The 15,075-nt window shown below is 36.7% G+C and overlaps 1 protein-coding gene across 1 annotated transcript in view; it reads left to right on the top strand.

The window, feature by feature from the left end:
• The window catches only part of MBD5 (methyl-CpG binding domain protein 5), a 54,061-nt gene that overhangs the window by 23,515 nt on the left and 15,471 nt on the right, over window positions 1-15,075 (top strand). Inside the window, exons 5-7 of the mRNA XM_012659249.1 lie at window positions 1,185-1,511; window positions 3,799-4,007; window positions 7,367-8,575. Of these exons, the coding sequence (XP_012514703.1) occupies window positions 1,185-1,511; window positions 3,799-4,007; window positions 7,367-8,575 (1,745 nt within the window). The remainder of the gene's footprint in view (window positions 1-1,184; window positions 1,512-3,798; window positions 4,008-7,366; window positions 8,576-15,075) is intronic.

Here is a 15,075-nt window from a genome sequence, read left to right as displayed (position 1 = left end):
ATTTTTTTTTCTAAGAACAGACTAAAAAACTGAAATAAGAGTACTATTTGGGTAAAAACTGGTCTAATTTAAGGAATCATTAAGTATAAAATCTATACAAACAGAATGACAAAGATTATTAATTATTATTTTTATTCATTGTTAACAATAATGATAAAATGGAGTATTGGTGAGAGAAATGAGAACTGTAATACACTGTTTATAGGAATGTAAATTGAATATGTATTGATCATCTTCACTGAAGGGTAGTTTGGCAATATGTATTTAAAGCTTTTAAAATATGTAAACCCTTTTGTCCCTATAATTCCACTTTCAAGAATTTATCCTTAGAAAACAATTAGGCAAAGTGGCAAAGATATGCTGATATGACTGTTTATTATAGTGTTGCTTATAATAGTAAAATATTGTAAACAAGCAAAATATCCATGACTGTGGATTGATTAAATTATGATATCCTTACATAATACTATAAAATGGTTCTATAGCTATGTATAAGTTAACATGGAAAGATATTCACAATATATTGATAAATGGGGAAATTTACAATATAGCATTATAGCAAAATTGTATTTTTGTTTAAAATTATATGTAATATGTGTGTGTAGATATATGTAAATATATATGTCTGCATATGTACATAGGTGCAGGTGGGGAAAACCCTGAAAACTGTACACTTAATATTGATAATAATCTCCATAGGAACTTTTTATTTTCTGCTTTTTACTTCCATGTGCATTCTAATATTGTGGGGCTTTTTTTTTCACTAAAAGCAAGTACTAGTTTTATAAATAAAGACCAAAATCTTTCTTTAAAATGAAAAAAATATTTATTTTGAAAAATGAAACTTTGTTACTTTTATCTTCCCAATCGAATGAACTGCAACAGAGATTGTCCCATCTTCACCTTGTCTAGCTGTGAAAAACAAGCTCTTTGGTAGTTACCAACAGCTATTTCTTAATATGCTGAACTTCTTCAATACATGTTTTTGAAGTAGGTTAGGAAATATAAATTTAAGCTTAAGTCCCATTAACAGATGTCAAATCATCTCTGATTGCAATTAATTTAGTTACAGTCAATGAAGGTACCATGTACCAAATAAACTGAAATGTATCTTAATGAATTTTAATGGCTAGCTTGCTTAATTTCCGTGATTAATAACGGGTTTTTTTTTTTTTTCATTTTAGGAGGTTCAGGACCATCATCTTCCATAGCCATAGCAGGCACCAACCACCCTGCCATCACAAAGACAACGTCTGTTCTTCAAGATGGCGTCATAGTCACCACCGCAGCTGGAAACCCACTGCAGAGTCAGCTACCCATTGGGAGTGATTTTCCTTTTGTTGGCCAGGAGCACGCACTTCATTTTCCATCCAACAGCACTTCAAACAACCATCTTCCACACCCCTTGAACCCCAGCCTCCTCAGTTCTCTACCTATCTCTTTGCCAGTGAATCAACAGCATCTCCTAAACCAGAATCTATTAAATATCCTCCAGCCTTCAGCAGGAGAAGGCAAGTCTGAGATCAACTTCCACCCTTTAGGTTTTCTCAACCCGAATGTAAACGCTGCTTTAGCTTTTCTCTCCAGTGACATGGATGGGCAGGTATTACAGCCTGTTCACTTTCAGCTCTTAGCAGCCCTGCTTCAGAACCAAGCCCCAGCAGCTGCCATGCTTCCCCTGCCATCTTTCAATCTGACCATCTCAGATCTTTTGCAACAGCAAAATACCCCTTTACCCTCATTAACACAGATGACAGCCCCACCAGACCATTTGCCAAGCAATCAGTCAGACAACAGCCGAGCTGAGACCCTTTTAACCAGCCCCCTGGGGAACCCTTTACCAAGCTTTGCAGGCAGTGACACTACTTTTAACCCCCTGTTCCTCCCAGCTGTCACTGGGGCCTCAGGATTAATGGCCTTGAATCCCCAGCTGTTGGGAGGTGTCCTGAACTCGGCATCGGCCAACTCCGCTAATCATCCAGAGGTTTCCATAGCAACCTCCTCCCAGGCAACCACTACCACAACCACTACATCATCAGCAGTGGCAGCACTGACTGTCTCAACACTTGGTGGGACAGCAGTGGTGTCAATGGCAGAAACATTGCTGAATATATCTAATAATGCTGGGAATACACCTGGTCCAGCTAAACTCAACAGTAACTCTGTGGTGCCACAGCTACTTAACCCTCTACTGGGGACAGGTCTGCTTGGTAAGTTAAATTTTTTCACAAATTTTTACAAAAGAAACGTTTTTCTAATTCTATTTTCTCCTTTTTAAAAACTCCATTTTGTCACACTATTTTTAAAAATGTTTTTGTTATGTCACAGCTTGCTTAAGGAACTAAATATAACAACACCCACATACAACCATAGTTATACAAACATGAAAATGACTTTCTCCTTTTCCCTTGTTCTAGCAATACTAAATATCATTTTAATCTGCTTTCTCTTCTAATTCTGATGCCACCTAAACCTAACCTACTCATCATTTCTTAAGCCAAGTAGAGTCTTATTTTTTAAGTAATAAAGCACAGGTACATCTTAAAAATAACTTTTATTTGAATTTTAGTTGGTGTGGCATCACAGGGTTAGTATGAGCAGCTGCACTGTGGATGGAAACAGTTTGAGAAAGTGTTTTCCAGGTGAACCCTAAATAAATGAAACTAAATGCTTGTCCAGCAAAATAAGAAATAAGGTGTAAAAACACTTAAAGCTAAAGTTTGCCCAAGCTCAAGGAAACAGCCCCTCTAGCTGCTGCTAGATTTCCTCAGAAAGTATTACTTTTTTAGACCTTTGTGGCTTAAAAATGAAGTCCTTCATATAGATTATCCTGTCACAAAAAAGTTGGCAAATAATGCCAAGTATATTTAACTGATAGATGCAGGTAACTATAATATAAAATTCAGGAATGGTGTTCATAAAGTCTGGAAACATAGGAGAATATACATGATGTTGTCAAAGGCATCTTCAATATGTAAAAAATAATTTTTAATTTATGTATTTAGATTTTATGGACATCTTTATAATATAGCATAATAAGTTTTATTTGGCATTGAAATCACTGCAGTTAAATAACCTAAAAAGCATTACAGATTTACATATTTCAAGTTATAGGACAATTTTTATGACATTGTCCTCAAAATAATGTCAGAGTAATTTCAAGACAATTTTGAATTTTGAATATAAATTTAGTTATTAATTAATCTTACTATGTAATACTTATTTTTAATGATTATTACAATGAATTCTTTTGTGTTGTTAGCTTTTTTTACAATTCTAATTTTAGGTGACCAACCTTTAGCTCCAAAACAAAATGCATATTTCTAAACCAAATCTCCGATTTTATTTGGTGGTATTTATTGATGATCATGGCTTGAGGACTAGATTTTTTAAACAAGGCCTGATCAGGCCCACTCATTTTAATCATTTGGTCAAATATGATTGCTAAAACATTTTAGGACTAATTTCAACCATTAATTTTAGGTGCTCTAACAAAAATATATTCAAGGAATCCTATAACACTGAAGCTCAATATATAAGGATTCATTAACAGATAGAGCAAGGACTAAGTAGTCTTTTCATGATATAAAACCAAAAAACTAATTATGCAAGATAAAACTAAATAATAAAGCTATTATTTCCTTACCACTTAGTAAGACTTTGAGGAGAAAAAAAAGAAAAGAATTACCCAACCAGGTCTAGCTATTAGTTTTTGTTTCAGGAATTGTCAGGTACAAAGAGAGGCATAGAATCTCCAAAGAATCATACTGACTTATATTTTATGTTTTCAAACTGTAGGTGATATGTCATCAGTAAACAATACTTTGAATAACCATCAACTGACTCATCTACAGTCGCTGTTAAACAACAATCAGATGTTTCCTCCAAGTCAACAACAGCAGCAACTTCTCCAGGGGTACCAGAACCTCCAGGCATTCCAAGGACAATCCACAATTCCTTGCCCAGCTAACAATAACCCCATGGCTTGTCTGTTTCAGAACTTTCAGGTACTCTCCTTGCCCGGGTCATGTTAGAAGAAAACAATGTCTGGGTTTGTTTGAGCACTTAATTTGGGGAATGGGTAAAAAAACTAGGTTACGTGCAGTTTCACCTCTATTATACTGTTATTTCTCAATCATGAATATTGTTAAACATTCCAGTCTTTTATGTGAAGTTTATTTTATTTTGTCTGAAGCATCTCAGTAGTTCTTTTGGGCCTGTTAGTAAAAACTAATAATGTGACCCTCTTAAACCTTTTTGTCATTTCTCATTGCTGTCGTCATTGAGACCCACAGCCTTAACATGCCTACCTAACCTTCTTCTCCAGCCCCAGCTCACACCAATCTCCCCCTGGCTTCAGCCATACGGTCTTTCTTTAGTTCTTCAAAGTGACTAAGTTCCTGGTAGCTTAAAGAGCTAGATGGGAAGAGTAACACTAAATAAATATAAGAAGAAAAGATAGAAGGTTTTTAAAAATAACCTTGGGGTAAAGAAAGGTCTTTGAGCAAAGCACAAAACCAAGGATGTCAAAAGGAAAAGAAGTAACAGAGTTGAATACATAAAACTTTTAAGTCCCTTTGACAAGGATATTCTAAACACAGTTAAAGACAAATGGCATCATGGTAGAAAATACTTGCATAATACATACCAAATAATTACTTCATATAAATATAAAAAGAGCTCCTACAAATCTGGAAGAAAAGGCAAATTGATTAGAAAAATGAGCAATAGATGTGAACAGACAATTCACAGAAAGGGAAAGATTATTAATAAACATAGGAAAAGAATAATCAGAGTTACACAAATTATAACACTCATGTGCCCATCAGATCGATGATATACATGGCTGACAAGGGTACAGGAAATGGGATCTCTCAGCTTATTGTTGGTCTGATTGTATGCTGATGCAATCCTTTTGGAGGATAATTTGATAGTATACCAGATTTTTAAGTATACATACCTTTTGACCCAGAAGTTCAACTTCTGTGTATCTATTTTAGGAAAATCTTCAAATGTGAACGAAAGAACACATATTGAAACATTCATTACAACATGATTTGTAGTGTCAAAAATTATGAACCATTCATAAGTCTTGGTGAGGAAGCTCATGAAAAAAAATTATGAACCATTTAAGTATCCATCAGTAAGGAAATAGTAAAATATGTTATGGTACACTATATCCAGCTACCTAGCAGTTTAAAAGATTAGGTCAATTTATATAATCTAATATGGAAAGATCTATAAGACTTTAAGACTCCACTGCTCAAGTATTGCAGAACAGTACAACCCCATTCATGCTGAAAGAAAGAAAGAAGGAGGAGATAGAGGAAGGAAGGAAGGGAAGAAGGGGAACTAGGAATACACCTACACACTTTAATGTATTAAAAAGTGTCTACAAGGATGCACTCCAGCACTGGTTACTTCTGAGAAAGGGAAGGAGATTGGAGTGGGATGGGAGAGTGTGGGTTTTGAGTGGGGTATAGTGATGAAGAAATCCTTTATCTTTTTTGACAATGATAAAATATTTATATATCTCTTATGTAAAAAAAATAATATAAAAAGGAAGAAGTGCCCAACCATGTCACCGAGAAAACAGGATAAAGCACGTAGAGAATCCATTAGATCTAGCAATTAAGATGTCACCAGTGATTTGGCAAAATGCAGTTTTGGTGGAGTGCTGGGAACAGGAGCCCGGCTGCAAGGGATAGAACAATAAATGGGAGGTTAAGAATTAAGGAGCTTAGATTAAATAAATAGATTTTAGCTGTTTTTGTCACACACACACACAAAAGTAGCTATGTGAGATGATAGATATATTAATTTCATTCACTGTAGTAACCATTTTACTATGTGAATCCTATAACACCATGTCGTTAACCTCAAATACACACAATAAAATATATTTTTTTAAAAAACTTCACTATGAAGACATAAGAGAAATAAGGCAGTGCCCAGAGGTGCGTGTTAGGTTGAATGTAAACTTTTAAAATATGGAAGCCATGCACATAATCATATGCTAAAGGAAAGAGTGAAAAAAGGGGAAGCGATTGACCGTAAAGAAGAGAAGGGGTAATATTTGAGGCAAGATCCCTGAGAAGGGAGTTGAGATCCAGAGCATAAATGGAGGGCTTACCCTCAGAGAGCAGAACGGGCCCTCTTACACTGGCAAGCAGGACAGGACTTACGACAGGTACAGTTGTGGAGAAATATGTACTGCCAGGAGCAGGGAGTACCAGAGTATAAGAAATTATGAGAATTCTTACCTGATGTGCTCCATTTTCTCTGTTAAGTAAAATCATCTACTAAGAATAGTGCAAGAGATGGCATAGTGGCTGGCTTGAAGAAATAAATGAAGATTTGAATTGTTGTGGAGAATGAGAGTGATATCTAACTAAAAGACCACAAGATTGTGGGCAAGAGTAAGCCCCCAGCTGAGGGTGGAAGCCATAAATTCCTCTAGACAAAACATTAGCATCCTCACTGTAAATACAGATGAGCCAGGAAGTTGACTTGACCCAAGATTGTGATTTTATCTGGTAGGTGTAAACAAGAGGATAATAACAAAAGAGAGGTTGATGTGTGCTGATGGATCCCAGGTTCTTGTTTTAGTAGGGTGGGATGTAAAGACAGAAAGGGAGTGATCACTGGCAGACATTCCCTGCCTTTGCTTCTTCCCAGTCGAGAATCACTTCTATAGAGAGCCAGTGTCACTGTTGACAGCATGGGGATGTCCCTCAGCCTGTATCCTGATAAGGTAGAGAAGCAGGTGTTACTAGCCCATGTGAAGACTTCAAAATTATAGTGTCATATTATTGTCAAAAAAGGAATATATATACTTTATTTTTTATATCGTATTTCGCTTAGTTAAGTAGAAACATTGGTGAGTTAGAAATCATTTTCAAAATCTGGTTTTCTTCGTAATTTGAACAGTGCTGATTTGGTTATCTGTGACTTGACTTTCTCTTCGAATCCTAAGTTGCAAAGACCTGTAATGACAGTAAATACGTGGAGTCATCGCCTGAGAACATTTTGTATCCAACCACCTCAAGTTTAACTTTTGTAGAGAATGTTTAGTAATGATAATTATTGTAAAAAGTCTTTTGAATGATTTTAACCAAAGAAACGGTACCTGAATATAATCAAGATGTAAGCTTTTCTACAGTGACTTTTTATTTCAGTTTTGAGTCTCATTCTTTGTATTTCCTTACTGGTTATGTCTGTTTGTCTTTTGCACTTGATCTTCGCCGAAAGGCTGAGAAGCGATTGTCTGTTTGTCTTTTGATAAATCTTAAAATTATGGTCTTTCTCTTTGAGGTCTTTATAATTATTTCCCTTTTGCTCACTGCTTCCTGTCTATTTCTTTAAGGTGAGAATGCAGGAAGATGCAGCTCTCCTAAACAAAAGAATAAGCACTCAGCCGGGGCTCACAGCACTTCCTGAGAACCCGAACACTACACTCGCACCTTTCCAAGATACACCTTGTGAATTGCAACCAAGGATTGACCCATCTCTTGGTCAGCAGGTGAAGGATGGCCTCGTTGTGGGTGGCCAAGGTGATGCTTCGGTAGATGCCATTTACAAAGCAGTTGTCGATGCTGCCAGCAAAGGAATGCAGGTTGTCATCACCACTGCAGTCAACAGTACAACTCAGATCAGCCCCATTCCAGCTCTGAGTGCCATGAGTGCCTTCACTGCCTCAATTGGTGACCCACTAAATCTCTCCAGTGCTGTCAGTGCAGTCATTCATGGACGAAACATGGGAGGTGTGGATCATGATGGTAGGCTGAGGAATGCAAGAGGGGCTCGGCTGCCCAAGAATCTAGACCATGGGAAAACTTCAAACGAAGGAGATGGGTTTGAGTATTTCAAGTCAGCAAGTTGCCACACGTCCAAAAAACAGTGGGATGGGGAACAAAGCCCCAGAGGGGAACGAAACAGGTGGAAATATGAGGAATTTTTAGATCATCCAGGCCATATCCACAGTAGTCCCTGTCATGAAAGGTCCAACAATGTCTCTACACTGCCATTTCTGCCTGGGGAACAGCACCCAATACTGTTACCACCAAGAAACTGTCAAGGGGATAAAATTCTGGAGGAAAATTTCAGGTATAATAACTACAAAAGAACTATGATGAGTTTTAAGGAGAGACTAGAGAACACTGTGGAAAGATGTGCACACATTAATGGGAATAGACCTCGACAGAGTCGGGGATTTGGAGAGCTGCTAAGCACTGCAAAGCAAGACCTGGTCCTAGAGGAGCAGTCTCCAAGTTCCTCCAATAGTTTGGAAAGTTCTCTGGTCAAAGACTACATCCATTACAATGGAGACTTTAATGCCAAAAGCATTAATGGGTGTGTGCCTAGCCCTTCAGACGCTAAAAGCATTAGTAGTGAAGATGACCTAAGGAATCCAGACTCCCCCTCTTCAAATGAGTTGATACATTATAGACCAAGGACGTTCAATGTTGGCGACTTGGTCTGGGGCCAAATCAAAGGACTGACTTCCTGGCCTGGAAAATTAGTAAGAGAAGACGACGTTCACAATTCATGTCAACAAAGCCCCGAGGAAGGGAAGGTATACCAATCTTTATCCATTGTCAAATACTAACCTTTGTTCAGATATCAATTATTGTTTTTTGTTATCATCACTTTGGATTCTTTGGATTTGAAATTAGGATTCTCCATGACTGATTGAGGTCTCACAAGCTTCTGGAGCATAAAATGAAGAGGGGATGGTTATAGTCACCAAAATGTCATATCAACAAGGGGTGAGTTATGAAGCATTTATAGATCACACTAGGGCTCAGGGTGGCTCTGAGCCAGGAACCAGATTTCCAGAATTTTGTCAACTCTGCCTTCCTTCTCTGCATTTACCTAATTCTTCATTCCATACACAGAGGAGGAAGGCAAGTGTCAATGACTAGGGAAAAAAATCTGGTAGCCTTTGGAGGTCCAGGAGTGTGGCAGAGTAGGATCCTCCCAGGCAACCAGAAAGTACCAGGGGACAGTGTCTCCTCCATGTGCTTGCATGTGACACATAGAGCTGGGGAGGGGGTAAAATCTGGGTGGAATCGCAGCCTTTTCTGGAAGCAGCAGGTAATGTCTGAGTTAACAATGGTGTCTCCTTTCAGGAAAAGTTCTAGGCCTTTATAACATATGGAAATGTTTAACCCCATAGTCTGGTTCTACTTAACACAATCTGATCATATAAATTAAATGAAAACTTCTCCATGTAACTACCATTCAATTTAAAAGAAATTAGCAGGGGTCTTCTGAGCTTCCCCTTGCCCCCCTTATAAAAGATAAAATTGGCTCACTAAGCAAGAAATATGCAGACTGTTTAAAGTAGATAGAAAAATTTATATTTGCCCAGGAAGAGAGAATTATGCACATTCCCCTCATATGGTGAAGAAGCATATGATTTTTCATCTTCTTAGGTAATAAAAGTTACTCTTACAGGTATACATTATTCTCTTAAAGAGTATATTGTATAAAACTATTTCAACTCTGCTCAAACTTTCACTGGCACTTAGGTTTAATGGCAGGAAACCAAAAGCATTTTTGCCAGCACAATAAAAGGATTGTCTTTCTCCAAACGACCAGGAGGTCCTTAAACCTTGCTTATATTGCCTAATATATACTTGTCAGGGTATACTCTGGGCATAATGTTTCTATGTTTGATAAGAAAATGAATTCCATACTCCTACTCACAAAACATGTTATTCTCTATATTCTCTGAGACCAGACAAACATTCTTTAGGTTGATAAACCTAAATATTCTTGACAGTTTATTCAAGAAATAATTAGAAACAGCACAAGTGGGCTTTTATGATATAAATGGAACTGCTACAAATACAAGATGTAGACATTGAACTGTTTTACAATCTCTGTGCAAACGAACCAAGTCATTTTTATGTGCCATTTTACAAAAAGCTTAACTAAAGAAAAGATGATGGCCTCCCTTCTCGGGAAACATTCTTCCTGCCCTAAATGCCTCGTCTAAATATCTTTTCATGTCCTCAGGAGAATAAAGGCATGTATTTTTAACACATTTCACATTAAACTATGATCTGAATTTTCTGATTAATCTGTGTTTGAAATCTCCTGAGGTTGAGTTATTCACTGATGTTAGGGGAGATATACATTTAAAAAAAAAAATCATCTAAGAGTCCAAAAAACATTTATTTTGCTTCATTTAAATAAGCAAAGTGGTATTTATTCACTATAAAATCATAGTGTTTTTAAAATCCAGATTCTTCTTCCTTATTTTAGACAATAGATGAATTCCTAATCGGGAGCAAAAAATTGTTTCCGTAAATTCAAATATTCCTTCTCCCATTGGTTGACATTATAATTTTGCATTCTCAAGAAAAACTTAATATCAAGATACACTACAAGTGTTTTTAGTAATTCAGAAAACATAATTTAAAGCACATATTTAGAAATGAAAAACTGAAAACATGTAATGAAGTATTAATGATAATACGTGAGACATTTATCGATCATTAAAAAGCAAGATATAACAGCATTAAAGGCTTTAGGGCCCTTAACATTTTTAAAACCTTCTGGTCTTTTCAGGACCCACCTCACTTTTGCACATAAAAACACAAAGCACTGCTTCATAAACACCCTTTTTTCTCTTATAGTTCATAAAATAAAGGACTTCCTCATACCTTATTTAATGATGCCCAGTGAGCCAGAGTTCTCATTTTATAATACCAGAAAAGGTAAAATTTCAAACACAGGTCTGTCTGACTCCAAGCCAACTACCTGATATATTAGTGACCCTGGTTCATCAAGAAAAAAATTAAACTATGTTTAATTTCCATATAAGAAAATGAGCACGATCTTTTCCAGAAAGATCTCTAGTAAAACATTTTGATAATTTTGTACTCTTATTCAGGTAAACCAATTATGATGTAAATTTTATTTACATAGAACCCCTTAATGCTCAGCAATGTTGGACAAATAAAGCCGTGTACATTAATAACCAGACTTCTGCTTTTAAAAAGATAAGCAGTGCCTTAGGTTCCCTTCTACATGGTGCGCCAATGCATGACATTATTTAATAAAGTCTAGCGAGAAAGACAGAGACTAACTACATAAACAATTTGCTTATTATAGTAAAACTTTATTAATTCTGCCTTGCTGATGTGGACTGTGGGATCATTTCCCATAGTGTTTATCTTTGTAGTGTCTCAGAAGAAAAGATTTACCAAATAATTTTTGTGCATGTCATCAAACCTTCTTAGCCTTTCAGCTTTTATACTATTTCTGTGTCCACCAAAGTAAATTAATCCAAGATTCTGTCAGATCTCACCAGATAGCCATGTTAACTCAAGTTTTAGAATAGATTTATTATGCCCCTCCATCCCACAACCTATCATTCATTATTTTCAGTTACGGTCTTTGTTCTCAGAAAGCCACTTCGAATTCTTTTTGGAAACAGGCAAAGTAGAAAATGTAAATAATTAATTAACAGGATCGCAGATTACTATTTCAAAGCAAGCTGGGCGCCTCTCCTGTTTCCACGTTGCATCAGTGGTCTCTGATACGAGAGAGGCCAATGCTGTGATAAGAGCACTGATATTTGCCAAGGGCTGAGACCTCCACATTGTCCATAAGTTAATGTTTTAGCAGACTCTGTTGGTTATGACAGTAAATGACTAGGTCAGCTTGTGATTTTAGAAAGGCATTTTTCATCTTTGGTGGGATATTAAATGTAATAGAATTATTGATATGTATTGGAAATGTTCAGTGTTTTCTGAGATGATTTCCTGACATCAAATACTATGTGAACACAGTCTACAGAGAAATAGAGAGAAAGCAGGGTGTGGCACGGGCTTTGGGCATCTGGATGTGAGCCTAACCCTAGCTCTGCCAGTTACCTAAGTGGCCCTGGGTAGGTATATTAAGCTCCCAGAAGCTGCAGTCTCCTCACTTCTCAAGTGAGAATATTAATTTCTACTCAGAAAGATGTTTTAAGAATTAAACGAGATTCCACAGATCAATTATCTAGCACACCAAAGAGGCTCAATAAATATTAGCCTCCTAGTCTCTGTTCTCTATGTTAGACAATCTTATTAATTTAGATTCCACCATTACGGAGTTGTGGTAATTTGACCTTCGTTATTGTTTACCTATGCATCATCCACGTGTAAAGGATTTACTAACGAGGGTTGAGGGTAAAAGGATTATAAGGAATATATTCAATGAATAAAGTAGTTCATAACTATTTTTTATGACCTTCAGCATATAATGTACAAATTGGCATATCTGATTATAAGTTAATATTAAAGCACTGAGTTTGTTGAGTGAACTTGAAAGTCCCTCTTCCCCCAATGTTTCTAAAAATATCAACTCAAACTTTCTTCCTCTACTTTCCTACCTAACCCCCCTCTACACACATACAACAATATTTACTAGTAGAGATTTTTTTAACAGTCTGTGAAAAGTTGGGCTGAATCGCCTGTATGTATTACTGTCCTGATATTGAAGTTATGTGACAGCACTGGAGATTATCATGTGCCTCGTATTGTACCATTCAGGCAGTGCTCACGAGCATGTTTTTCCCCTTGGTTAGCAGTGTGTAATGAAGTGCATTCTGGGAGATAGCTCTTGTTCTAAATAAGTGGTGCAAGTTTTTCTCCAAACCATGAACCCTTTATTCTTTGTGGTTCAAGTGGCACGGATAAGACCTCAATGCTGTGCTCTGGAACACAGTCATGGCCAGAGAGATGCACTTCCTGCTCTTGGCATAATGTTAGGGAATTCTTGGAAAAGGGAAATGGCTACCCCTGGCATTATATCTATATGCCTTAATGTGCAAACATTTTTAAGCCTATGTGACTATGGGGGGAAATGGTTATTTTTATGTACTTATTTTAATAATTATTTAAAAATAGTGAAAATGCTGTTGTTTTCTAAAATTTATTTCATAATTGTCATCTTTGATTTTACATTAACTAGCCTAAAAGTGTTGCCTCTCAAGCAATAATAATCAAAAATAAAATTTTTTTCTGCATAGGTTCTTTTTCCTCTTGTTGAACATGGTCCCATTGGTCTTCATATTTCATTACTCTTATATTTGATGTGTATTCCGACCCAAGCCAAATTTAAGAAAGAATTTTTTACTAGACCAGCACCAAAATATTTCTTTTCTATGAAACACCTGTTGCTGGACAGGTACAGAGACACCTCCTCATTACTGAGAAAAGTTCTACATCTCCATGCAACACCACCTGATTAAATGAAGACATGGGTTTTTAAAATCGTCAATGGGTAGGGTGCTCCCGCTTGGGAATCACACTTACGTTTTTTTCCACACAGCTATATTTGTCAGGCAGAGATAAAAATAGCTCTCTGAGTAGTCATTCAAAGCTGACAAAACTCATCATTATTAAAACTCATCACCAAATTTATTTGGGGGCAATACACTTTCTGTATGTCGTTTCAGCATTACGCACACACATGTTTTGACAGTGTGGAGCACAAGCAGAGACAGCTTGCCTTGCATTCTGTGGGTGTGTAACTTAAGAAGTTGAGCCTGGTGACTGACTTTAGGAGGTGTGCCCTCCAGCAATGTTTAAACATTTTGCTCTGAAGAACATTCTTTCTGTGCTTGATTATCAGTGTTAGCTGTTTGCATTCTTTGGAACTATAATTCTCTGTCGAAAGTGTTCTTTTTGTATTGACTTTGTCTCTTCTATTTTCTTTTTTTTTTTGAGACAGAGTCTTGCTTTTGTTGCCCGGGCTAGAGTGAGCGCCGTGGCGTCAGCCTGGCTCACAGCAACCTCGAACTTCTGGGCTCAAGCAATCCTTCTGCCTCAGCCTCCCTAGTAGCTGGGACTACAGGCATGCACCACCATGCCCGGCTAATTTTGTCTATATATTTTTAGTTGTCTGATTAATTTCTTTCTATTTTTAGTAGAGACGGGGTCTCGCTCTTGCTCAGGCTGGTTTCGAACTCCTGAGCTCAAACAATCTGCCCGCCTCGGCCTCCCAGAGTGCTAGGATTACAGGCATGAGCCACCGCGCCCGGCCTCTTCTATTTTCTTAACTACTGTTGAAAATGAATCCTTTTTTCTGTACCACAATATTCACAATATTTGGGCTACATTTTCGCTGGTGGTGTGACAGGGGCAATCAGTGCTCCATCAGCACCAGCATCTCCTTGAAAAGGAAGCAAAATAGTTTTTGAAAGTAATAAGAAAGATAAAATCCAGGCTAACGAAGTCAGTTCCTGATCAGAATTGGAAAGATAATAAAGATGAAGAACTAGATAAGACCAGAAATGTGAATATCAAGAAAAAGACTAAACTAAGTAAAAAGACTAGTGAATTGTGGAATATTGTGAACTTTTTTTTCCTGAGTAAGATTAAAGAGGGATGGGAAGCCTATCTCCATTCACACAGGTAACTGAGCCCCAACACAGAGTTCATGCGCTTGTCCATGCGATTTTCATACAGAAAGTGGCAAATGGAATCTCAGGGCTGAGGCAAATACGTGTTTCTGTGATATGAGCTTTTAAACTCTGTTTCCCTAGAAATATGAGTTTATCCAAAATATTTAGTTCTATTTACGTGTTGTGGATTGATATGCAATTTGTCATCACATTTAGAGTAGATTTACCCCCGTCCTGTAATATAATTTTCTAGCATTTAAAAACACTGCTATCCAAAGTTAAGAGGAAAGAAAGCACCAAAAAAAAAAAAAGTCTCAGATGGTGCCACTGACTAAAATTGTAATAATGGGAATTGGTTAGTTCATTTGCAAAAATTCTGGTTCATTTAAGGGAATGACTAGTACTTTTCCATGAGTACTATTGTACTGTTGTTGGAAAATTAGGTTCATTCTTTCTTCCACAGGTGAATCAACTTTTTACCCTAAATTATTTATTGTCATTAGTTCCCATTTTTTAAAAAGTATTAAAATATTGCCCTTAAGTTGGCAGGATTTTTTCAGTTTAAAGATGTTATTTTTTTGAGAAACTTACTATCATTTTTAGTATTTACTATTTAATAAATGTTTGATAATAATGAACCTAAGAAATGCTTCATATTTGTTTATTGCTTC

The sequence above is a fragment of the Propithecus coquereli genome, unplaced genomic scaffold (assembly GCF_000956105.1).
Source record: "Propithecus coquereli isolate 6110/MARCELLA unplaced genomic scaffold, Pcoq_1.0 Scaffold118, whole genome shotgun sequence".
NCBI lineage: Eukaryota > Metazoa > Chordata > Mammalia > Primates > Indriidae > Propithecus > Propithecus coquereli.
The sequence above is the reverse complement of the archived record's forward strand: the minus strand, read 5'-3'. Positions and strand labels throughout refer to the sequence as shown.